Raw genomic sequence first — 26,650 nt, forward strand, 5'->3', positions numbered from 1 at the left:
TTCTTCTTCTTCTCAGGAGGAAACAGCAAAGCAGTAAATATATATACATATAATGTATATATTGTTGTATTTTCAATTGTTACTACAAAGAGCACTGGGCTTTATTTTTGATTCTGGCATCTTTTTAGGAGATTATTAACTGAAAATAAAAATATAGATTGAATGACCATGCAGAGAAAGTGGACGTGCTCCTCTCAGGCTGCTTACAGCCCAACAACCTCCACCAGTAGGTTAGGGCAGACTGTATGTAGCCTGAGAGGCAAACCCGAGGGCAAACAACGAGCCCTTTCTGCACCACTCAAAGAGGAACTCCATTAAGGTCCGAGTGATGCTAAGATGTTAGGATGTGACGATGGTGATGCTGCGCAGTGATCCTCAATCCCAGGCTTTTGTGTCCTGTTGCTTTGCTGTAGGTGAAGTCAGTGTGAGCTGTGTACCTGCGGAGGCGGCTGGTCGATAGCAGCCACCACCTCAGCCGGACTGTTCTCTGGACACTCGGACTCCACTGGGACCTTCTCCTGTAACACACAACACATGTGGAGCCATGTACTCACAACACCACGCCATTCTTCTTCTTCTATGATCATTACAAATATACAGCGCTGACAATGTTGTTGACCTGGTCAAGTCTGAGAAGAGTTAAGGTTCATTTTCTACACTGAAAGCAGCTGAACATCAGAAAATAAATGAAGGATGGGGTGAAGATTTTTAATCCATAACTGTAATATTAGGAAAATACAATTTCTAGTATTTCAGTCTGGACCGAAGTGGTGGACCGACCGTCAGACCCAGAGCCTAATAAAACTCCTGTTGTCTGGTGAGATCAGGGAGACGATTGAACAGCAGCAGAATATGTGGTATCTGGTTTGTGGTGAAAATGTCTCCTCGGGGACTCTGTTGTAACTGTCTCTGGGGCAGCAGCCTACATTACGAGGTACCTTATTTTACTTTAATACCCAGTTTCTGTCTGCAGAGCTGACTAACGTGAAATAAAAAGCACACAACAAAACAAATATTTTACCCATAAATCAGTTCAGTAAATGTGGGCGTGCAGACTCCATGTTACCTGTGCGTATCTCTCCAGTGTGTGTCTGAAGGTGTGTGTGTGGTAGTGCTGCAGCAGCCTCTCCTGCAGGTAGTTGTGACAGAGCTCAGACCAGCTGGCCGCTCGCTCCTCCGCAGAGTGTCTCGGGTTCCTCAGACCCGGCGTGTCCACCACCATCACAGAGGCTAACGTCAGCTGCTGGCTGCTCAGAGACCTGCCAGCAGAGCGGTGTGTTATACGGGAGTGGACGGAGACGTTTATGTCTTTTCCAAACATAAATGTCTGAGATGCATCCATACCTGTTGATAAGTGAGACTATGACAGTGAAGAGTTCTTCGTAGAGTCCAGCAGCCATTCCATCAACACACTGAGCAGCTGTCAGCCTGGGACCTGCAGAGACCAGGACCACAGGACCTGGTTTAAGATGTTCTTCTCACTGTGTGTCTGTCAGTCCAACACACACTTTGTGATCCGCTGGCTTTTAATCTACAGTACTACGATAGCATGTTAGCATGCTAGCATTCAGTTTGTTTCAGTTTGCATTCTACAGTTAAAAACCTAAACAGTTTTGTTAGGTTATTTCCGGTCAGTATATTTGAGACACTGAGGTGGCTTCGAAACAGCATTTAGACCTTTATGTTGGAAAATAAAATAGTAACAAATTATTTTAGAGGTCAATAATCACCTAATCATTTCATCAGGAAGTTTCCTTAAAAAAACCTTTGTAATCTGGTAGGCTACTAGTTTTAGGAGAAATATATATTAGATACAGCTGAGTTTGAGTTAAGCTCTTTATTGTCATATGCACAACAACGACAGTAAAGCTGTGTGTGTGTGTGTGTGTGTGTGTGTGTGTGTGTGTCTCACCCTCCTCTGACTCAGTATGTCTCTCTCTGCTGCCCCCGGTGGCTCTCTGCAGCAGCTGCCGGAGGTGATGTTTGAAGACGGCAGTGTGCAGATCCTCTCCCTCACAGCCAAGCACACTGCTGGCCACCTGAGCACTGTCGAAATTCACAAACTGTCTCCTGCCCACTGACGCAAGGAAGAGAAAACACAGAGATTATAACAGAGTTTACTGAGAGACAGCGGTGGAAGAAGTACTCACATCCATTACTTAAGTAAAAGTACCAACAATGTAGAAAATACTCCCTTACAAGTTCAGCATCCAGTTAAAACTAGCTAACTGAATTTATAGTAGTTAAACTAGCTAACTGTGTATAAAGTAGTTAAACTAGCTAACTGTATAAAGTAGTTAAACTAGCTAACTGTATATAAAGTAGTTAAACTAGCTAACTGTATATAAAGTAGTTAAAACTAGCTAACTGTATATAGTAGTTAAACTAGCTAACTGTATATAAAGTAGTTAAAACTAGCTAACTGTATATAGTAGTTAAACTAGCTAACTGTGTATAAAGTAGTTAAACTAGCTAACTGTATATAGTAGTTAAACTAGCTAACTGTATATAAAGCAGTTAAACTAGCTAACTGTATATAAAGTAGTTAAAACTAGCTAACTGTATATAAAGTAGTTAAACTAGCTAACTGTACATAAAGTAGTTAAACTAGCTAACTGTATATAAAGTAGTTAAACTAGCTAACTGTATATAAAGTACTTAAACTAGCTAACTGTACATAAAGTAGTTAAAACTAGCTAACTGTATATAAAGTAGTTAAACTAGCTAACTGTATATAAAGTAGTTAAAACTAGCTAACTGTATATAGTAGTTAAACTAGCTAACTGTATATAAAGTAGTTAAAACTAGCTAACTGTATATAGTAGTTAAACTAGCTAACTGTGTATAAAGTAGTTAAACTAGCTAACTGTATATAGTAGTTAAACTAGCTAACTGTATATAAAGCAGTTAAACTAGCTAACTGTATATAAAGTAGTTAAAACTAGCTAACTGTATATAAAGTAGTTAAAACTAGCTAACTGTATATAAAGTAGTTAAACTAGCTAACTGTACATAAAGTAGTTAAACTAGCTAACTGTATATAAAGCAGTTAAACTAGCTAACTGTGTATAAAGCAGTTAAACTAGCTAACTGTATATAAAGTAGTTAAACTAGCTTCACCTCGAGCAGCTACAACAGTAAATGCTGCGCTAACATTGATGCATCAGTATTAATCTAATAATGTCAGATAGCATCACAGAAGTCACAGGAGACGTTTTACTGCAGAATCAGTACTTTTACTTTACTTTTTTACTTTTACTTTTGAATGCAGGACTTTTACTTGTAACACAGTGTATAGTGTGGTACTGGTACTTCTACTTAAGTAAAGAATCTGAATACTTCTTCCAGCACTGCTGTCTCGAGGGTTCACTAACAGTGTGTGAGTGATGATGATGATGATGATGAATCAGTGTTACCTTTACAGGCTCCAGCAGCTCCCAGATGGTAAATACCAGCCAGGACATGCCATATCGCCTTCTGCTCGCCTGCTGAGAAGCCGAGCGTTTCCATGGCAGTCAGCAGCTTGGTGAAGGCAACGGCCGCACGCTGTTTCTCCTCAACCTAACAACAGACAGACAGGGAGGGAGGAGGGACGGTCTGTCTCTATTCTGTCTCAGAAATCAGACACTTAATAAGGTGGAAGAACAGATGAGTCACATCTCATCCCTCAGAGTCTCTTCAGGATCGGTCTCTTCACCGCATCACTTTGCCTCTTCAAAAAGCCCTTTTTGGCTCATTTTTCTATCTTTAATCCCACAGTACTTCTCCCTTACATGAGCGGTGACACGGTGGTCACGACAACATCGTAAACACAAAGATCTCCTCAACCTCTCGTGCAATTCATGCTGATCTAGACATGTGTATTTAAAAAAACAGAGGTGGGATCACGCCATTGTTCTGCAAGTCAGAAGAAGGTCTCAAGTTGTAAACTAAACAAGTCAGGTCAATGTGCTCTATAAAGGGTTGGTTTAGTGTTGCACTTGTTTGGGGACTGAGTTGAGACAGATGAACAGACTTTAGAACCCCCCCCCGCCCCCCCCCCCCACCTAAACCCCACTCTTGAGCTGCACTCACTGTACCTTGGTGGGATGAACGATACCAAAAGAGTTGGACTCAGGAAGGTGATGCAGCTGCAGTTCAGTCCTAATGAAGAATCATCGATGGGAGAATATTCAGAACATGTCAGGCACACGTTGATAAGTAGTCAAAACACCATAATGTCACAAATCTATAATATATGATAATGTAAAAACACTTTATTACAAGTTAAAGTCCTCTTTATTAAAACTACTTTATATACAGTTAGCTAGTTTAGTCCAGTGGTTCCCAACCTAGGGCTCCGACACCTTCAAAGGGTCATCAGTTAAATCTGAGCGACGATTCATGTGAGAGGAAAGAAGAAAAAGTTCTGGAAAGTTGTATTTATTTTCTGGATTTTAACAATGTGTTGTATTTTATGAGCTTATCGTGTTTTTTTGTAATACCTAGCATAAAATGGAAATACTCAAGTAAAGTACAAGTACCTTAAGATGTTCATGAATTTTAAGAGGTACAGAGTAAATCTACTTTCCACCTCTGCAGATTACCTCATCTCTGTGCTGAGTCCTCCCAGCATCTGAGAGAAGACCAGGAAGTTACTCTCTCCTTGAGTTTTCTGACACACTTTCCATTTGTCCAACATCATCGTCTGATGGGGAGACGGTGGAAAGGAACAGAAGACATGAGTAACTATGTAATGCAACCGTGCCTGACTCTGTTAGATAAGTGTGTTGCGTGCCTGTAGGTGTCCAGCAGCAGCTTGTCCAGCGTGGTTGAAGTCCAGTGAGAAGACCATGGCAAACCGAGACGAAGCGTCACTGTGCGGAGAGCTGACGCAGCCGAAAGACCTCAGGATGGTGAACATCGCCTGCACGCGCTCCACTGGTGAAAGATAAAAAAATCTGATTTAACAGGCTGCAAAGTGGGGACATGAACCCCCCCCCGCTGCTGAACTCACCGCTCATCTTCTCTCCGGTTGTACCAGCTTGTTTGAGGAGAGCGTGCGTGAAGGCCTGGCATGACGTGGTCTTGCCGGTCCCGCTGCGTCCCACCGCACACACACTGTGGTCTCTTCTGGTGCCGACCGTGGACACGTACACCCGTTTCACCAGAGCAGAGAGAGCAGGAGGGGCATCCCACACCGACTCCCCTCGCCGAGACTTTGGAGTCTGACGAAGAAGAAGAAGAAGAAGAAGAAGAAGGATGAAAATGGTTCAAACGCTGGAAACACTTTATAAAAATGATCAGTTACGAGTCATAGAAGTTAATGATGAACTAATTGTTTACAAATCATTTATACAGAAAATGTTGAGATTTAATCTTTTGTAAACCATTAAACAACAGAAAGAAGGTTATAATGACTTCATTTTATGTCTTTTAAAGTGGTTATTTTACCCAAAAGAATCTTTGCCATAGAACCCACACAATACCTACAAAAAGCAGATGAATACTCAGCTTTCTGATCCATAACTAGTTTATTTAAGAAGAAAATTACTTATTTACAGTCCATAACTCATAGGAATGAACTGTTTCTGTCTGTCCGAGAACTATTAATATTCATATGTGGGCCTTTAATCCACCATGTGTTTGTCACCTTGCTGTGGGCCTGCAGCGGAGGCCAGAAGTTGACCAGGTTGGGTCCTGCATGTGTGAGCGGCATGTTGGCTTTAGCTCGGCAGCTCAGAGTGTGCAGGACTCCACATTCGTTCACGCTCTGCAGGTCGCTGAGATCCTCACACAGGTCCAGATCTGAGGGGTTACACTGAGGAGGAGGAGGAGGAGACACTGTCAGTCCACTCAATGTTGACAACAGACAGAAAGATGTTCAAAAGGAAGGACACTGAGATACCTTCTCAATCTCATACTCTGTAACATCATGCAGCGACCCATCTGTCTGCAGGCGGACCCTCACTCGGCCTTCTGGGAGTTCAGGTGTGCCTTCATCTGGCTTCAGCTGAGTGGCTGAAACGAGTACATACCAACTTTATACACAGTTAGCTAGTTTAACTGCTTTATATACAGTTAGCTAGTTTAACTGCTTTATATACAGTTAGCTAGTTTAACTGCTTTATATACAGTTAGCTAGTTTAACTACTTTATACACAGTTAGCTAGTTTTAACTACTTTATATACAGTTAGCTAGTTTAACTACTTTATATACAGTTAGCTAGTTTTAACTGCTTTATACACAGTTAGCTAGTTTAACTACTTTATATACAGTTAGCTAGTTTTAACTACTTTATATACAGTTAGCTAGTTTAACTGCTTTATACACAGTTAGCTAGTTTAACTACTTTATATACAGTTAGCTAGTTTTAACTACTTTTTATACAGTTAGCTAGTTTAACTGCTTTATATACAGTTAGCTAGTTTAACTGCTTTATATACAGTTAGCTAGTTTAACAGCTTTACATACAGTTAGCTAGTTTAACTACTTTATATACAGTTAGCTAGTTTAACTACTTTATACACAGTTAGCTAGTTTTAACTACTTTATATACAGTTAGCTAGTTTAACTGCTTTATACACAGTTAGCTAGTTTTAACTACTTTATTTACAGTTAGCTAGTTTTAGGTACTTGAGGCATCAACTAAACACTGGTTTGATCTTTAACAATGTATTTTGTAAGCTTCTCATATGTTTTTTAATGTAAAGTAATTAGTGAATAACTGACTGAATAAATGCAGTGAAGCAAAAAGTTCAATATTTCCCTCTGAAATGTTGTGGAGTAGAAGAAAATGAAAGTGTATTGCTGTGTGTGAATGTCTCTGTAAGCTGCTGCATAATTCTCTGATCCCTGCATGTAAAAGAGCTCATGGGTCTGGTTCTGGGGTTGTGTGGCCACATGAAGGTCTAATGGGATTAATGCAGGACAGTAAGTAGCTGGATGTGAGGATGGATGTGAGGATGCTGGCTGGATGAAATGAGCAGATGGAGTGGATTCAGGGGAGACTCTGCTGTAACTAATATGTACTAATATGTAATGATATGTAGGTAATATAACAGGCTAAAAGATTATGAGAGATTGTGTGTGGATTAGTAGAGTCCTCTACTAATCCACACACATTAGGGCCTAAACGAGAGAGACTGTTTCCATGTTCACACTAGTGTGGATAGACACATCTCTTCTACTCCATTTTGGCTTTTCATCCACACTGAAACCAGCACTTTTAACATATTAATCTTTAATTAATATTAATCTTCGATTAATATGAAAATCTGTACTTGGCCAACAATATCCTCAAAGCCACTTAACATAGACACACACAACTTTCTCAACTTTGTTCCTGAGAAATCATATTTTGTCCATCATTTTTATTCAAAATACTACAATACCCATTGTGTGTGTGTGTGTGTGTGTGTGTGTGTGTGTGTGTGTGTGGGGTTGTTTTCATATCTCACCGAGGGTGAAACCATCCTTGTGGACAAACCACACAGTCCCAGCTTCATACCACACATCCCTCACCTGAGAAACAAGGGAACAACAGAGAAGCAGAGACACTAACAGAATAGTTGTGAAATAGATGTTTATCCTTCTGTCCTTCCTGTTTATCCTTCTGTTTGTGTTGTTTTATAGGCTACTCATTTGAAGATTTCTGTACTTGGCGCCCCCAGCGGACAGTAATACATGCTGCTGGGATGAATGGGCTGTAGGTCTACAACCTCAGACTCCACATAATGAATGATGACTGCAACATGCACACGTACCTCTCTCCTGTCACGCTCTGTTATGGTCGTGTCTGCTTGCCTTCCCTCTGGCTCCTGCCTCTCCTCTTCCTTCTCCACCTGCTCCACCTGCTCCACCTCCTCTATCCTCTCCTTCTTTTTCTCGGCCTGCGGCGTCTTCTTGCTCTTCTCTGGCCTCATGTCCTGTTGCTGCTTTGGTGGCTCTGGCGCTACTTCCTGTCTGGTTTCCTGTTTTTTGCCAGCTTCAGGACCGACTGTGTGCCTCTGAGACGAGGACTTGCCGTCCGGCTGGACCGAGTTGGGTCCTTGCTTGCTGTTCTGGATCAGCTGCTCGGCCCGGAGCGACATCTCAGCCTCGAGGATCGGAGGAGTCTGATCTGGGAGGAGGAACTGTTGCACGAGGCCGTCGCTCAGTTTGTTTGGCTGCGGGGGAAAAAACCAGACAGGAAGTTTAAGGAACAGATGAAACAAACGAGATATAAAGTGTTGATTGGTGGCGTTGGTAGTGTTGGCACTGTTCCCTCCAGTCTTCATATTTAGTGTGCAGACATGAGAGTGGTATCAGTCTAGAAGTTTAGAGAAGCCCTCACTGGTCTCTCGTCTTTGGCCTCTGGCTCTTTATGTTTGGTCTCCTTCTCTGAATCTCTGACCAGCTGTTTGAGGAAGCCGCCTGGCAGAGCTGACAGCGGCGGTGGAGGTTCGGCCGCGACCACCTGCGTCTTCTCCTCCTTTATCTGTTGTAGAATTAGACAGCAAGTCATTGTACGGTCTGGATGTACAGTGCATTAGGTCCATGCTGCATGCTGAGTATGAATGAGATAAACACAGCATCAACGTGGTGGTTTGAACATTTGAAACTCAATTTGGATGTAAAAACCGTACATGCAAGTTTGTGACTTTTCCCACACATGCACACATTCACGTCGCATTAAAGACTCAAAGACACAAACTACATTAAACATGTTTTCTCTCCCTTTGAAACACCAGAGAAGCAGCAGGGTTCATACGCAGGGAGGCACGTCACGCTGAAACAAGCTGATTAGAACTGCAGTTTGGTCACGATGAGTGTCTGAACAGGTCTGCCAGAAACGGGGCAGGTCACCTTACATATCATCAATGATCGCTATCTTCTAGAGTCAAATCTCTCACCTCCAGACTCAGTCGTCTTCAACTGTAATCTCCTCAACTTTTCACAGTCAGGAAATATGATTCAGCATCTATGACGAGCGTCATGAGGGAACGAGAAGCGCCAAACAGAGAGGTGGACAGAGACCTGACATTTCACTAATAGCTATCACCTGCTGGCACGATAGGGAATATCATAAAGGTCGGGAGGACAGCTGTTTCACATTCTGTGACAAGCTGCAATATGTAATCATGAGAAACTTTGTGAGGAACTCGCTGAGTAATGCCTTATTATAACACCTATGGTTGTGTGATGGGTGTACTGGCTTTACATAGACATGAGCACTGCTGGAATGAAACTACGTACATTTTAATGTTGAGGTTTGGACTGTTGGTTGGACAAAATGAGCATTGTGACGGTGTCCCTTCGAGCTCTGAGTACGTCCTCCACCACTGAATGTGAGCAGGCTGCAAATTAAACTTAATTAATGGGTTTGTTTGTATAAATATCATGTTGAGTTTGTTTCAGCATCAACCAATCGCAGTTCATCACCAATATCATGTTCCTGCTCACACAGTTCATGAAAGTCTAGTCCTAATGCCGAATTTAGACCAGGATTCACACGAGTGTGCTTGAAAAAGCTTTTATCATATTGTGTAAAGTACGACTAACCAGAGCCATGGTAGCAGTTTTTAAAAACCTGCACTGAAGTGTGTCATGCCTTGAACCTTAACTGATCTGTTTCAGAATTTCATTACAAAAGATTTTAGAGTTCAAAACAAGTATTCAGAAGCTTTACATAAAATTAAACTATGTTTTTTAAATAGATTGTTTCGCGGCCAAAAATAATCTATTATTACTGCGATCAGGTCAGCACGTTGGCAGATTAATCTGGCCCTGATTTCAGTTACTTTACAGATTTTACATAAAAAAGATATATAATAAGGTTGTAAAACAAAGATTTGTCAAAAATTAAACCAGTGAAAATGATTTGATGATATTTGACAAAAAACTGTATATAAAGTAGTTAAAACTAGCTAACTGTATATAAAGCAGTTAAACTAGCTAACTGTGTATAAAGTAGATAAACTAGCTAACTGTGTATAAAGCAGTTAAACTAGCTAACTGTGTATAAAGTAGATAAACTAGCTAACTGTATATAAAGCAGTTAAACTAGCTAACTGTGTATAAAGCAGTTAAACTAGCTAACTGTGTATAAAGCAGTTAAACTAGCTAACTGTGTATAAAGTAGATAAACTAGCTAACTGTATATAAAGCAGTTAAACTAGCTAACTGTATATAAAGTAGATAAACTAGCTAATTGTATATAAAGTAGATAAACTAGCTAATTGTATATAAAGTAGATAAACTAGCTAACTGTATATAAAGTAGATAAACTAGCTAACTGTATATAAAGCAGTTAAACTAGCTAACTGTATATAAAGCAGTTAAACTAGTTAACTGTATATAAAGTAGTTAAAACTAGCTTTTCTACTTTTTGAGGTTTTGAAAGCAGGACTTTTACTTGTGTTTTCACAGTGTGGTATTAGTAGCTACTACTACATAAGTAAAAGATCTGAATACTTCTTCCAGCGTATATAAGTAGAAAGCCGTACTTAAAAAGACTGTTTGTTAGATTTATGTGGAATTATAGACGTTCCCGAACACGACTGTCACTATTGTACTTGCCTTATGACAGAGGGGGGGTTAAATGTCCCACTCCACTTTGGTATTATTGGGCAACACAGTTAAGAACATTGTTGTTCTACTTCACAGACAGAGATGTTCCTCTCTGGAGGGAGATGGAGGAACTCCAGCTAAGTCTACCCCTCCCTATTTATTTGTACTCAGCAAACGTCAAAAATCTTAAAAAGAATACAACAAACTCTCCAGTGAGAAACATGATTGTCGTGTGGCACCAAGTTAAAAAGTATCTGAAAGAGACGTCCTCTCTCTCTGCCTTCAGTCCAACATGGAGAAATGACTCCTTCTCTCCAGGAAAAGCAGATGAGGGATTTAAATCTTGGGCTACAAAGGTGCTGGGAAAAATAGGAGATCTTTACAAGCCGCAAAAGCTGCTGATGACATTTGAAGAAATAGTTGATAAATTTTATATACCCCGTAAACACTTCTTTAAATACCTGCAGCTGAACACAACAAAATCAAACTTTATGCATCCCCTCACTGTCTATCATAGAAAAACTAATGACCATGAATTGTTTAAGGAAGGGCTTAATTTCCAAAACATATCAGCGGCTGGTAGATGGATGTACAGAGTGATCCGTGGAGAGGATGGAGGCATGAAGACGTCTCAGTGGAAGAGTGGGAGGAGAGAACTACTAATATTCATCAAGTTACTGCAATATAACTGGTTGATGCGAACGTATATAACCCCGGAAAAACCCAACAGATATAATAGAGCCGTACCCGATATCTGTACCAAATGTTCCACTGTATTTGGCAGAGTACTGAAATACAAAAATTCTGTCAAGAAGTGAAACAAAGCATCCAAGACATTTTACAGATTGCAGTACCCTTTGTCCCACAGCTGCTTATATTAGCTTTATACCAAAATAATTTGAAAATTGAAAAGAATCAACGAATATTTGTAGATTTAAGCATATTATTGGCAAAAAGAGTAATAACCCTCTCATGGGAAAACATCAGAAGACCAAGAGTAAGCAGATGGTTGTCTGAGCTATCTACAACTCTCCCTTTAGAGAAAATTACAACAAAATAAAACATCAACAACATCATTTCCATCAGATCTGGGACCCCTTCATGTGCTACATAACGGGAACAGACTTGACGCATATGATGGAAGTGCCTGGGGACGAGCAGATAGTGGACCAATACAACAGAAGTGTGTTTTGGGTTTTTCTTCTATAAAACGGACTAGAATAGAGTATAACTCATTGAACTGATACCAAACCAAGAACCGGAATAACATGGGGGGTGAAATCTGTTTGTTTTGTTTAACATTTAATTGTTTTTTTTTTGTTAAGTTGTAAAAATCAATAAAAAGAATGTTGGTAAAAAAAAAAGAAAGTCGTACTTCAAATTTGAACTTTCATATTTTGACTTTGATTGTACTGAAGTATTGAACAACAACGCAGACATCAGCTCCTGCCAGATCCAAAGCCACACATGTTGGTGACAGCATGCGGCTTTAAAAAGCTCCGACATGCAGGATGACTAACACACCGATCACAGCAGCAGCAGGCCTCACAGTGACGAGCCACCATGATTCAGGGTTAGAACAAAGTGTGCACTCACCATGTAATCAATCTACTACACACACACACACACACACACACACACACACACACACACACACACACACACGTGCAGTCAAGATTACATATTAGATGCTCAGTTAACGCAGCATGCAGCAACTCTGCACCTCCCTTCTGCTCCCACAGTTTTAAGCGTGAAGACAGTGCCATGGTTGATCAGGGGGTGAGGGGTGGGGGGGTGGGTTCAGGGGTGTGTTGGGAGGGGGGGGGGGTCACACAGATGTCAGCCAGATGTGACGTCAGAGTGGTGGTGTGTGAGCGCAGGGACACAAACAACCTGACAATAGAGAGAGACAGTTGAGAGTGAAGAAAGTGTCGGATGTGAGTTTCAACTTGAAGGTACTGAGACAGTAAAAGAACATTTCATTCCCTCGGATCGAATCAGTCAAACACACACTCATTTTTCCATTACTGAGATGTTTCACAGCCACTTTGTGTCCACTGAGGCGTCATTATTCTTTCAGAAACTCGTCTCCTCGTCCGTCTGTTCAGAGGCTGAGACGCTCTGTTGTCACATAATCAAGTCTTCAGGAAAGAGTCACACAAACTCTAACCCTCTTTTTCATTTTGGTGTCATCCATCATACTCTCGTGAGCTTTTTACCTGTCTGCATATCGTACTGACAGCCTGACAGGCCTGAGAGGAAGTCAGCAGTGAGAGGGGGAGCTGAAATCAGGCTTAAAGCTGCACTAATCAATATTTGATATTAACAATGGAAGAAATGATTGTGTGCCCCTGTTAGTGTCTTTCAGCTCATTGTTTTGGTTTTATGGTCCAAAACTTTACTGAGACAACAGAGAGGTGAGAAGACCCAGTCCGGCCTCAGCCTGGCCCCCCCTGCTGCCGTCTGGCCTCCACCACGAATACATGACTTTCTGTTATGCTGGTTTTTGCACATTACCATACCATAACGTATACTACGCATATTACACTGATACTGGACTTACGTTCAACAGGTGGACACAAACAGTTGAATGCTAGTGTTGCTCCGTTTCTGCTGGATGTGTAAATAGACAATCATCCGAGCTGACGCAGACGTGCTAATGTTCACTGACGAACTGTTTCACCGTTTTCAAAACATCCCATCCTGCAGTACGACATCCGCAGCATCATTCCATGTGTTTGTGGTTCTGTTTAGACTCACAGCTCTGGCCAAACCACCACGGGACTCTGGATGCGAACCTCGGACTCCTAAGTCCTGTTCTTTGTGAGCCCACCTTCCACCCCGACCACGCCCAAGTGATTGGTGGAGGGCACGGCGGGTTTATCAGAGACAGGTGGTGATTGGTGGAGGGCACGGCGGGTTTATCAGAGACAGGTGGTGGTTGGTGGAGGGCACGGCGGGTTTATCAGAGACAGGTGGTGGTTGGTGGAGGGCACGGCGGGTTTATCAGAGCGTCTTCACAATGAGAGGATGAGAGCCGAGGGAATGAATGAATCTGTGAGCCATAAAAACGAAGCCATCAGCTGAAAGGTGCTAGTAAGTAGACCTTGAGTTAAGATTTCTTGTTTTGAATGTATGAAGTGCTACGATGAGATCTTTGCTTTCGTTTCAGTACATTAAAACCTTCATTCGTGTCTTCGTTTGCAGCCAGTCGGATGATTGTAACTCCTGGTTCAGACTGCAGACGTCAACCGAACAAAATCAACCAGCTGCATTAAAGAACTCGCAGCATCTGTTTGTATCTGCCCTCCTGTCTGTAAACGTGTTGCTCTATAAATAAAGGTTATTATTAGTTTCCAGTCGGACCGTTCACACACTTTGATTCCTGTTTATTTCTCTGCCTCTCATGTTTCGATCTATGTATCTGAGCTTACTCATCTAATAATGGGGGGGCGAGCTCGAGTTCTGTTACGCATTTGTCTCATTTCAGAGGCACGTACCTCGCTCCAGAACCAGTCCGGTGAACTGCCTTCAGCCTGGATCACACAGAGTGAAAGCGACTGGTTGAGTTGGTCCCAGTAAACAACTCGACAGCTAGTTGAAAGAGGACGAGGCTCCGATCTCTGATCTCTGATCTGATCTTATAAACACAGCAAAGACACCAAAAAACTCTTCAGGATGACTTTCTGAACATACTGATTCCACATTTTACAACATATAAGTCAGACGACTCAAACCTAAACAGTTACAGGGGCCTACTCCAGCTCCTGAGTGACCAGCACCACTTGTTTTAAACTGTAGATCTCACACATGAGCAGACATATTTATGACCCATGGGGAGTCTCTAGAAACGTCCTCCTAAAGAGCCACCAGAGACAGAGACGAGCTCTACACAGAACAACCATAAAAACTAATGTTCCAGTGAAGAAGACGGCGTCTGAACTGGTGTTAAAGTCAAATCACAGCCCGGCTGCTGCAGCACCCAGGCCCCCGTCAGGCCCCCGTCAGGCCGCCTCACGTCATCTATAAATAAAACCTGGAGAATGTCATTACCTCTGATTGTCTCACTGGGGAGTCACCGACGGCGTACCTTAAAGAAACGGCAAAGAAACGTCTGAAAGATCCAGATGGTTTATGGCAAAATCCTGTGAGGCCCAACGAGAGTCCTGCTGTCACACAAACACCACCACAGACACCGTGGACAGACTGGGGGGGGGGGGGGGGGAGTCCAAAATAGAGTGACACATGGGGGTCTGCAGCCAATAACACACACACAGTGATAAGCAAGACGGCAGGGCTGACAGACGAGTCCTCTATAAATATCTGCAGGGGGAGGGGGAGGGAGGTCAGGAGGGGGGGGGGGAGGGGGGACACGACCCTGTTTGGAGAACTGGTTGAATCCAAATTCCCAGAAGAAGAAAAAAACACGATCAGGTGAAACTATTGTTTTTATCAACTTTATCTAAGACTTCTTCTCTAAAGGTGTTTGAATGTGTGTGTGTGTGTGTGTGTGTGTGTGTGGGGGGGGGGGGGGGTTAATGGACCCAGCTGTTCCTTCAGAGGACACAAGTGCACATGTGCAGATCTGCACTGCATCAGCTGTCCAGTTTGATTGACAGCTCCAGCTGAGAGTGAGTGGTGAGGAAGAGGAGGAGCTTCCTGGTGTCTTGGGGGGGGGGGGGGGGGGGGGGTAAATGTTTATATACGAATGATTTGTACCATTTCAAGAGAGAAAGATTGTTTACTGTTATATTTTATTATTTTCACTGAAAATCAAAGCCCACACCCTCCGTCTGCCTCGTGTCGTGTTGTTGATGCTTCGTCTCATCAGTTCATGAAATCCTCGGTAGTTTTAAACACTGATGATTTAATAAACCAAGACATTTACATGATTTAAGTCACTTTTAAAATACAAGATGTCATTTTTTTTTTTTTAATCTTGGTGAACTTGAGAAGCTCACCATTAGCTACCACGCTAGACAGCTAGCTTGCTAATGTTAATCACACTGTTTATGCTAATGTTCATTAGCCTAGAATGAATATTAGTAGCTCAAAGATCTGGTACTTTAGAGAGGACTACAAATCATGCCCAGAACTTTAACATGCTGGAGATAAATTCATGTTGTTTTTTCTAGCTAACCTAGCTGCTGCTGAGCAGTTTTAACATGTTGACCTGATGGTGGCGCTGATGAAGAGTCAGAGGATCACCAGAGTTACTACAGTTCATCCTGAGGGGACCATGAAGGTCTGAACCACATCTCATCACAGTCCATCCAGCAGCTGCTGACGTGTTTCAGTCTGGACCAAAGAGGACAGACGTGATGAGCTGCTGTCCATCACCAGCTAAAAACAGATCATCTTCATCAGCGACTTCAGTATAATTAATCCCATGAAGAAGAAGAAGAGCGCGGCTCTAAACTTCAGTTCAACGTCTCACTGTGGATTTAAAGCACATGAAGTGTAATCATACGTTTACATTTGATGCCGCTCACTTCTGGACTTACTGAGAGCTTCTGGGCGTCTCCTCTGGATGTCGATGATGATGATGATGATCTGAAGAGCTGCTCCTTCGATTAACTAACATCTGGAAAGCGGCCTTCATCTGGAGACAGTGCTGGAGTTTAACTAAGTACATGAACTCAAGTAACCTGAGGTACTTGTACTTTACTTGAGTCGTACTGCTTCTTGACTACACCTCAGAGTACTTTTTACTACATTTATCTGACAGCTTCAGTTACTTTACAAATTAAAACACAAAGCAAACGTGACAGGAGGCAACACGGAAAAAGGATTTTTATTCATGAACTGTTTTTACAAGCAGTCCAACACGCAACGTCCTACCTGTCTCCAAAACAAAACAAAAGATCATTGAAATAGAATAAATTTAATAATAATCATTGAATAATATTATCAATTATATATCAGTATTATCATAACCTTAATGGCAATAATAACCCAAAGCCAGTAGTATCTGTGTTTGTCTGTGGCATATGAAAAACAAAGAAGAGAGTTTCTGATGGTGTAAACTGGAGGATTCTCTACAGCGAGCGCTCGGCGGAGGAGAGTCGAGTGAGAGAGCGCTCCCCTCGCACGCAATAAATATGAAAGAGCAAAGAGTCCTGTATTCAAACAAAAATAATCATCTGGAACTCGCAGGTACAATATCTAAAGTCTTTATGTGCAAGATTTGAGCTGAAGTCTTCACCACAAACAATTATACTCACATCAAAACCCCCGTCCTCCCCCAACAATTTCATTTTGTTTTCTACATTAAATCTTTTAAATAAACCTAGAGCATTTCGTCATTTCATATACACATATATTTATATATACTTTGAATTTTTTTTTTTTCCTAAATGCCATCCTTTTTAAATGGTCGTGTGTTGAGCGTGTTTGAGAGTCTGTGTGGCGGGAAAGAAATCATGAAACGTACAAAGCGGTGATGAAGCGCACGTATGCTCACACACTCACATGACAAACACACAGTGTGAAAGAAAACCTGCAGCCACGAGACACACACACACACACACACACACGCGCACACGCACACCTCTTGGTTTGGTCACAGTTTTGAACCCTTCAAAAACTTCCACCGCAAAGTCCGTGTGTGTGTGTGTGTGTGTGTGTGTGTGTGTGTATGTGTGTGTGTGTGTGCGCAGTGGCTTTTATTCTGGCGGTTGCCGTGGTGAGAAGGGTCAAAGTTCAGAAAAGGAGGCTTCCCATTGGTTCCACTCAATCAGCAACAGTTATTTGGCACATTTAACAACTATTAAGTAACACATTGGGCTAAAAAGGTGCAACAACATAAATTTCAATGAAAACAATAAAAACCATTTTGGTTTACAAAAATAAAAGACACCTTGAGAGGTGACAACATTTCTCTATAAGACGATAATATCTCCCCCTGACTGGTAAAGGCTACAAAGAAAGAAAAGAATCACAATGCACCCTAATCCACCTCCTCCTACTGTAAGTCACATCACAGCTCTGGAAATGCATGGACGTCACAGACGAGGACACTGAACTGCATGAGAAATTAAAACCCTGAAATTAATGAATGTATCCGACAATAACTCGGCTCCTCCGCTTCCTCCGCCGCGTGTTCTTCAACACTTCGGTTAAAACGACTACAAACTTCGACGAGCTCCGTGACGCCGCCGGTGAAACCATAAAAAAAAAAAAGCCCCGATTAAAACGTTTCACCTCATCTGAACTGTGTCACATTCAGGAACAACAAAAAGGCATAAAATCAAAACTAGACTTCGAGGAAAACTCCACCCTGAAACACGTCAGACAGACGCTGCCATCTTGGTTTGAGCAGCTTCGAGGAGAAACAACCGTAAACGTTTTAGAGCAGAAGAAGAGGCTTCGTTCAAGAGCCGTCAGACTCTACCGTGGTTCTGATCAGGATGTAATGTTCACGTCATGAAGGATGGATGGTAGAGAGTCACATGTTGCTCCTGCGACGCTGAATGTGTGAGTGGAGGCCACGCCCACTTTGGAGTAGTCCAATCAAATCTCTCGTCACATTACAGAAGATGAAGACTCATTTCACGGCGACTTTAACAGAAATCTGAGTTTCTCTGTCGCCATGTTGACGCTGAGAGGTCTGAAACTGGTAATTACGATAAATCTGATATGTCATGAATGCAGCATGAGATCATTTCCAATCACACTGACATTTGTAACAAAACTAATTTGTAAAAATCGAGCCTTGGAACAAAACCGGCGCTCCGTCCTCTCCACGTCTAGACAGGGACGCTAACGCATTTACTAGTTCTGTTTTTAGTGACCTTTGACTGAGTCCAGGATGTGGGCTGAAGGTCACCGCCTGCGCAGACGGAGGACGGCGGGGACGTTTGTTAGACAGCTGGAGAGTTGGAGAGGTGACGTTAGAGATCGTGAACGTTACAGAAGCGTTTGGATGGACTGAAACACAGCAGCTCCAACATGTTGAGTCTGACAAGCTGCCGGTCAACATGGTCCACGTACAGGGAGTCCACCTGAACCGCCTGCAAACTGTTACAGAAGCTCTCAGCGGCACTTTCAGCTGTCTGACTTCACTGAAAAACAAATATGAGGATTTGTGTTTTGATTTGGAGAGTCCTTCATGTTCTTCTTCATCGGATCTGATTTAACGCACGTGCATCAGACCGTTCATCCATCGACAGAAAATTTATTTCGATTAATTGTTATTTTCCCACTGCTACTACCGACAGCTGCGTGCATTCTGGGAAAGGCAGGCCAACTCAACCAGTACAGAGCGGCGTGCATGCCGCAGGTTGCAGGAATGCAGGAACTTCATAACAACAGAAACCTCCTGAAAAGCCTCCGACATCAGAGACGATGAGTACAAACGGCTGTCTGGTGTGTTTGAGGGTGGACGTTTCCTTTAATTATCTTCAGCTCCTCCCGGCGCTCACAAGCATCTGCACCGACAGCCGACCGACTGAAGCCGCGAACCTACGAGGACGAACGTGCGCGAGCAGGACGACGACACGTGAAGGTCCTCGCCTCCACGCCTTCAAACTGACACAGTCCAACTGAGGTAATGCAGCGCTGCGAGGGATCGAAAGCTGTCACACTCCTGCCTGTCCACCCCCCCACCCGGCCTCCCCCTCCCAGCAGGTTGATGAGCCTCCTCCTCCTCCTCCTCTTATTCCTCCCACCCCGAAAAGCCAGGACAGATTCACGAACAGGCAGACAGAGAAGTCCCCGATAATGCAAACACGTTGGACTAAAACACTGGAGATGCACAGAGAAAGGTTTCTTATATACACTCAGAGTCACTGCCTCACCCCCCCTCCCCCCGCCACCTCTGTTTCTGCAAGTGTAGCCTTCATACACAATAGTTACACCGTTGTCCGTGGTTACCGATCCCCAGGTATACCAGTCTCCATGGTTCCCATAGCAACCGGCTGCTGTTTGTCAGCCAATGGAATCTCAGTCTCTATGGTAACTGGCTGCACAGGAGCCAATCTGAAAGAGTCTGTGGTCCTTGTACTTCCTGTTTTCTGCATTGGAATGATCAACCACCCCCACCCCACAAACGCCCTCCGCCTCTGTGTATCCGGGGGCGATATCTGCCACCAAGCGGGTCCTCCTGGGCGCTCAGGTGACTCAAGTAAATATTGATGTTGGCACTTCACGCACTTCAGTAACGGAGGGGGGGGGGGGGGGGGCAGGTAGAGGGAGGGGTGAGAGGAACCAGTCGAGCAGCCGTTTGTTTAGTTTGTTTTTCCTCTCGCAGAAACACATTCCTCGCTAAAGCGAGATCTCATCTGGGGGGCGGGGGCTCACAGCCGGCCAACAGCAAAGCTGACCGGATCTTTAGCTCTGTGAGGAGTCCGTCAGGCTGCTGTGGGTCCTGGTTCACAGAGATCCAAAAGAGAGGCCCCCCTCAGATTCAAACAGAGTGAGTGGGGGGGTAGGGTGGGGGGCACTGGAGGAGAGAGGAGGTGGGTGGGGGGGGGGCAGAGAAAAAGAGAAAGACAGGGGCACGAGAGGACCGGGCGCCCGTCCTCGTCACATTCATGCAGAGGTTCTTCACATGCTGAGTCCTCCCGAATGCTTCTCTCCTCGTCTTCCTCTCGTGAACTGGCAACGTCCCATGGCAGAAAAAAAACTAGATCACGCTTATGATTGGTCGTCATGGTGTGTGTGTGTGTGTGTGTGTGTGTGGGGGGGGGGGGGGGGGGGGGGGGGGGGGGTAAGAGGCTGGTGGGCATGGTCCATACACACACTGCGAGACATTGTGGGGGGGTGTCAGGACAAACGTCCTGCGGCTGATGAGGAGGGGGGATGCAGTGTGTGTGTGTGTGTGTGTGTGTGTGTGTGTGTGTGTGTGTGTGTGTGAGTGTCAAGGTGTGTATGTGTGCATATATATGTGTGTGTGTATTCACAGGCCATTGCTATTGCGGTGTGTGAGGGGAGGTTTGGAGAGCTCCACCACTCCCGCCCGGCCTTTCCCGATGACTTTGGGGGCGCGACGCAGCAGCTTCTGGGCCTCCGTGAACGCTTCGGTCAGCTCTTTCTTCCACTGCACGAACTCCGGATCGCTCTGCGGACAGAAACGACGACAGGAAGGGGTCGGCTCTTTGTCTTTGTCTCGTTGAGATTCACAAGTCATGACAGAACGTGCGGCGGCGGTCCTACCTCACACTGCAGCACAAACTGCTTCCCTCCTTTGATGCGCAGCAGGATACACTTCTTGTCTTTAATCTGCGTCTCCTCCACCGTCACGATCTGCTCCATCGTCAGCAGGTTTTGCTGTACACAAAACGAACCAATCAGAAAAGAGCAAAGGTGACGCGCAGTAAGCAGATAATGATGCGTCAAGGCTCAGCTGATGAGACAGTTACTGCAGAGCCGAGACCTGACATGGACCTGATCCCTATGAAGACTTAGGACTTGACAGCAACATCAAGGCTCAGTAAAATGATGTCATCGGGCGCCTGGAACATTTATTATTATTATTATTATTATTATTATTAATAGGTCTGTGCACTGAGAGGACTCACTAAAGTTCTTGGTCTATTGTCCCTCTGACCCAGGGCCAGGCTCTCACTTGTTTACAGGTAGCTGCAGCTCTTCTATATATCTGTGAGCCATTTCTAAAGAGTTCCAATCAGCTGACAGCCACAGACAGGAAGTCAGACAGTACTGAGAGACGGACTGACACCAGCTTTATCTTTCTGACCCTGAAGGAAACCTCTGAAGTTAAAGGAGCATCGTTGATCTTTTTGATTTCTGGATGTTTGTCCTCAGTCAGGGTTCAAAGGACTAACACTGAAGAGTAAAAACACTTCCACTGGTTTGCTTCTGAACGCTCGGGATATGACTCGGACTTTCCCCAAAAGAAAGCAGCTCTGAGTTCCTGCACTTGAACGCCTCTCAGGGTGGCTCTTCCTGCTGTTCATCTAGCAGCAGCAGCAGCAGTTTGAGGGTGAAAACACTGAAGCACACTACTGAGTCTGAAGCAGGGAGGTGGACTACAGCTCTAAACACCGTCTGGACAAACACAGCAGGGACCTGGACCTGGTGTTAACACTCACCCCATCTCTCTGCTTTTTAAAATGTTTTAGCCACTTCTCCTTCAGAGTGAAGACAGACAGACAGACAGACAGACAGACAGACAGACAGCGTTCATACACTGACAGACAGGTCAACAGCAGCAGAAATCCCTCTTCATGACGGACAGACATGAACACAGAGTGGAAAGTGATGAAGAGTGTGTTCTGGAGGGGAACTCACCCGTGACTCCCCCTCTCCCCTCCACTCCACACGGTTGGGGAACAGATAGAAGTATCGGCGCTGCCACTGAGTCAGGAACGGGTTCCCCAGCTTCAACATGTAGCCGTGCATTATGCAGTCCTTCCCCAAGGCGTAGTCTGCACACGGACACACACGGTTAGAAAGCAGCCGGCGGATTCTCTAACAACGTTTGTGTTTGTTGTCTGTGGTGATCATCATTACCCTCCTCGTGGCCCAGCTGCTTGTTCTTGGCCCTCTTGCGAGCCTCGTTCTTGTCCGTGTCCGAGTTGACCGCCTCGTAGACCGTCTCCGCCACTTCCTGCTGCCAGCGCTCCGATATGACCAGAGGGAAGTTCTTGTAGAGCTCCTGGTCACTGTCCAGCAGCTACAGGACGGACAGACGGAGAGAAAAGGTGCAGGACGTTTATACACAGCCGGGCTAGCCGCTTCACCCTACTTTAAGTATCTATGCTAGGCTAAGCTAACCAACTAGCTCAATAGTTAACACACAGAGATTGTCAAACATCTCTTGTAGCTTCATTAAACATTGAATGTTTAATCCAGAATTTGTAGTTCATATGCACTCGGGCCAGTTTATTAGGTACAGCTAGCTTAAACTAATGCAGTCTAGCAGCCCTGCAATAAATAAATGATTTAACATTATAATGTTAAATGTTTCTGCTTTAGAGACGTGTTCCATCATAGTTGGAAACTGCTGCTGTTGTGTTATACTGAGGGGTTTCTAATATTTTGTCCACCCTGTCTATATCAATGAAGATAGACTAAATATTTCCACAGCTCTCAGTTTAATGCAGTGATCTTTCTCATCTGTGGGCTCTTGTTCAGTTCACACTGGATGAACGTCACCACGCGGCCGTTAGTTGGATTGTTACTCCTGTTAATGAAGCGCCGTCTGGGGAAATGTGAACAAACGCTCCCGTCTTTATGTCTCTGCTGGAGGAACGACTCTGACTGCAGCCACATTAATGGTAATGAGTCTGTTGTTCCAGGAAGAAGAAAACAACCATACGCTGCTTTGAATTGCTTCTTTCCAAAACACCCAGCTTACTAATCTAAAGTTACACCTGCAGTGAAAGAAAGGATCAGAAACTTTCCATAAGATTAGGAACTGAAGCACAAACTACAGCCTCGACGTATTAACGGCTTTCTGAGAAACGTCAAGCCTTATGTCGCTTCCACCGCACAGAAGGAATACACAGAAAAGAGTCAACACTCAGAGACGCAACCCTCCCAGTTAGCTCTTAGCTGTTAGCATGCAGTGATCGTGTCAGAGCTCTGGTGTAATAACTTGTGGCCTGTTGGTTTATGGCTGTTTAATGTATTCAATCCTCCATTAAAGTTTACACTGCAGTGGACTATATAACAGGCAGGAGATGTTCCCTCCATGTCAGTGCAAAACCCCTTTCATTGTCATTATCAATTCATCTGCATATTATTTTCTTGATTTATAGATTCAATTGTTCTTTTCTAAACAAAAACAAAAGTCAGATGAGTGAAAAATCTGATTATATTAAGTTCTCCCAGACGCAAATTATTTCAGTGTATTATCATTTACGACGATGAATGTTCGGCTCTCCTCTGTTTAAATACTGATATACACATTTAGGTTGTCACGACATCGTTCACAGTCCGTTTACAGCGAGTGAGTGATGAACTGGTGTGTGGATGTGGAAGCTTCACCTTGATGCCTTTGGTGTCCTCTTCATCAAACGAGCCGATGTCGAAAGCATCTGCGGCGTTCACCTCCCCCCTGGGAGGAATTAAAGGAGGCGAGTACTACAGGAGGAAAAGGCAGAAAGAGAAACAAGTGTGAGCACAACAACAAGGCGACAGTCCCGTAGCAGCTCTTCCCTCAAGTGATGGGGTAACCATAGCAACTGTAACTGTACTGGACTAATGACTAGCGCGGCTCCATCCAGTGTTGCTTTCAGCAGAGAGCCGCGACTTGACCCGATGCTGCAGATGGAGACCAGGAGGCGTTTGTCTTTAAAAGGAGGAGACGATGAGTTCACACGTTGTATTACGAATGACACACACTAAAGTTAAAAAATCAGTTTGTAGACTCATGAAACTTCATCTCAGTGAACGTCAAGTCTACATTAATTCCATTATCATCATGTGATGAAGCAGATCATCTGAAACATGATGATGTAACTTTTAAAAAGGGATTTATAGATGAGCGTTAATGGTTTACTGCATCACTGCGGAGACTGCGCAGGGAGCTAACGTAGCTAATCGAAACATCATCTAAAGCTGCACAGAGCGTGTTCGAAAATGTTCAGCAAACATGTAAAGTACAGATTATCAGTGCTGTCACTTCCATCTAATGGTTGGTTCTGCTGGTTCTCCAGTGGGGGGCGTTCACAAAATGCAACGTCACTCTGATGTCCTGCTGCTCTCAGTGAACTACACTGTTGCTGTTCTGCTCATTAACACAACGAGATGTGAAACTGGAAAGAGATAATTACAACACCGAGACACCGTTTTACATTTGACTGAACTGAGGAAGACTTGTGGGTAAAGATGAAGCTGTTTGCTGCCTTTTAAGATGCAACTGCTTCTGAACAAATCTGAAGTCACCTGTTAAGAAGCTTAATGTTGGGTTACAGACAGGAGGTCGTGTTTGAATGAATCCCAACAGATTAAGAGCTTCACAGCCCTCACGTCACGTTTGTAGATAAAGAGTTCAACGCTGCAAAAACGCTGGTCTGGCCTTTTCAATTTGAACGTCCGAACCAAAATAAGAATTTTGTTGAAATGTACATTAACAAAAGGTCCAAACAGCAGCAACAGTTACTTTTACAAACGATGACAAATGTGTTCATGGACCAATCCACAACAATAATATTTGATTATATTAGTATGATGGGTTTTACACACATATCCAACTTTAAGTTCTGATAGCATTTGCTTTTGAAGAGCTTCCTGTGTATATAAATGTGTATTATTGTACAGATTATTAAGTGTGTGTGTGTGTGTGTGTGCACGGACTGCCTCATGTTTCTTTTGTGTGTGAAGTTTTGAGATGTTGAAAAACTTTTCCCCCAGAAGATAAAATAGATTGGCACCACCCGATAAGACGGATGTCATTTGTAAATCTTGTTTGTATTTGTCGATCATAAACAGGCGTTTGTCACGTCTCTCTACATCTAAACATATGAGAAGTGTGATAGCTGACTGTGGCTGTAAAAAGACCCCCGCTGGAGTCAGACAGGAGGAGGAGGCTCACAGGCTGGATGCAGAAATCTTTCAGACAGAAAAGAACAAAAGAGGATTGATGGAGAAAAAGCTGCTCGCTCACCTTCTGGAGGTACACCTGCTGCCAGTCGATGCCTTTGAAAAACTGGTGTTCCTTCACCTCTGGGGCTCTGCATGTGACAGACACAGAGGGGGGGGTGTTCACTGAGGTGTTAAGTTTACCTTTGTACACTAGGTGGCAGTGTTTGCCACATTACTCCCCTCAGACAAACACTCATAATCCTGCTATTTAGCCAGATGCCCAGTGCAGCCAGTGATCCATCACTCCGGTTTAGTCATAAGCTGATGGGAAACGACAGCGCTGATGAAATTAGTTAGGAACTCGGCTTCTATCGGATCACTTGATGTCCGTCTCTATCGTCTTCACTGCACCAGCCGGTGTTTCAGGCCTTAATGAGCACAAAATACGTCTGACTGATGAATTCATCTGCACGCCTGTGGACGTAAACGCTGATGTGGGACGGAGGTTAATGTGTGTGTGTGTGTGTGTGTGTGTGTCGTACCCTCGGCCCTGACAGCCAAGCCTCTTCGATACGTCTCTCTGCAGCAGCCCCTCCAGCAGGTCTTTGAGCTCTGCAGTGAAAGAGTCTGGTAGCTCCACATTCTGCCAGAGAGAAGGGGGGTGGGGGGGGTTGAAAAGTGAGAATGGGGTGTTTGAAAATAGACTGACATCGTTTTCACCTATTACTGTAGTACAGGGGGGTTTCAAGGAAGTCTGACACAACCCCAAACACCCCCCATCTACACCCCCACTTTGGAAATAGTTGAGTTTTTGTCTTGAAGGTTTTCAGCACAGAGCAGATCTCTGTATGTGTGGATGGAGGTTAGTGGCAGTGACATCCTGAGCCTACGTAATGTAAAAAAACAGATCTAATAATCATTTGGGGGCTTTGGTTTGAGGTAAACAGGAAGTATAATGTTGCCATGGAGGCAGTCAGTTAGCTAGCTGTTAGCAGCAACTTGAGCCCTGGTTTTTTTTTAGCCTGCATTTGTTTACATTTTGGCAAATCTGCACCATCAAAAGTAGCTGCATTAGCTATTAGCACTTCCTGTCTGCAGAGCACTCGTGGATGTACAGACAGCTATCACCGGATCACTGTGACACTGAAGGAAACTTAAAAACAGGAGGATTCTCAGGGAAGTTCTGGAGGTATGACGAGTGTCTTTTTGTCTGATTTCTAAGTGGATTTATGGACATTCACTCACAGTGGACATCTGAAATAAAGATATCGTCGGGAAGTGTGTGCATCATGTCTGTGTGCTCAGATTACACTGATTTATGAAGCACATTAATGGCCTCCATGAGCTGAACTACAATAATCAACTTCCTGTTGTCTTTAGGACACCTGTCCCTTTCCCCTCACGTCTCTCGCTCTGAGCCTCCGTCCCTTTCGTTTTCTGCTGACGGCCTTCACGTCTTCGTGTCTGAGACGTCTCCACGAGGCAGCTGAGAGCAGAATCTCTCGGGATCCGTTCCATCCCTCCTCCTATCCATCTCTTCCTGTCTTGGCTGCTCACTTCTCAGCCTTTTCACTGCTGTCTGCTTCTGTCGTGTTTATGTAATGAGACCATTCATCATGTTTAATA

At 43.9% G+C, this 26,650-nt stretch overlaps 2 protein-coding genes across 2 annotated transcripts in view; both read right to left on the minus strand.

Moving 5' to 3' along the window:
• LOC139301080 (unconventional myosin-XVIIIb-like) overlaps positions 1–12,297 on the minus strand; it is a 29,992-nt gene extending 17,695 nt beyond the window's left edge. The window contains exons 1-15 of the mRNA XM_070924361.1: positions 12,253–12,297; positions 8,316–8,459; positions 7,747–8,148; positions 7,441–7,504; positions 5,888–6,000; positions 5,633–5,800; positions 4,997–5,207; positions 4,778–4,920; positions 4,587–4,687; positions 4,080–4,143; positions 3,417–3,561; positions 1,913–2,077; positions 1,345–1,435; positions 1,067–1,259; positions 438–518 (exon numbers count right to left, since the gene is read on the minus strand). Of these exons, the coding sequence (XP_070780462.1) occupies positions 438–518; positions 1,067–1,259; positions 1,345–1,435; positions 1,913–2,077; positions 3,417–3,561; positions 4,080–4,143; positions 4,587–4,687; positions 4,778–4,920; positions 4,997–5,207; positions 5,633–5,800; positions 5,888–6,000; positions 7,441–7,504; positions 7,747–8,148; positions 8,316–8,459; positions 12,253–12,297 (2,130 nt within the window). The remainder of the gene's footprint in view (positions 1–437; positions 519–1,066; positions 1,260–1,344; positions 1,436–1,912; positions 2,078–3,416; positions 3,562–4,079; positions 4,144–4,586; positions 4,688–4,777; positions 4,921–4,996; positions 5,208–5,632; positions 5,801–5,887; positions 6,001–7,440; positions 7,505–7,746; positions 8,149–8,315; positions 8,460–12,252) is intronic.
• Positions 12,298–20,292: 7,995 nt separating this feature from the next.
• grk3 (G protein-coupled receptor kinase 3) overlaps positions 20,293–26,650 on the minus strand; it is a 42,688-nt gene continuing 36,330 nt past the window's right edge. Inside the window, exons 15-21 of the mRNA XM_070924680.1 lie at positions 25,567–25,667; positions 25,107–25,173; positions 23,486–23,581; positions 22,007–22,169; positions 21,785–21,921; positions 20,687–20,800; positions 20,293–20,591 (exon numbers count right to left, since the gene is read on the minus strand). Coding sequence (XP_070780781.1) covers positions 20,430–20,591; positions 20,687–20,800; positions 21,785–21,921; positions 22,007–22,169; positions 23,486–23,581; positions 25,107–25,173; positions 25,567–25,667 — 840 coding nt within the window. The 3' untranslated portion in view covers positions 20,293–20,429. The remainder of the gene's footprint in view (positions 20,592–20,686; positions 20,801–21,784; positions 21,922–22,006; positions 22,170–23,485; positions 23,582–25,106; positions 25,174–25,566; positions 25,668–26,650) is intronic.

The sequence above is a fragment of the Enoplosus armatus genome, chromosome 18 (genome assembly GCF_043641665.1).
Source record: "Enoplosus armatus isolate fEnoArm2 chromosome 18, fEnoArm2.hap1, whole genome shotgun sequence".
NCBI classification, from domain to species: Eukaryota; Metazoa; Chordata; class Actinopteri; order Centrarchiformes; family Enoplosidae; genus Enoplosus; species Enoplosus armatus.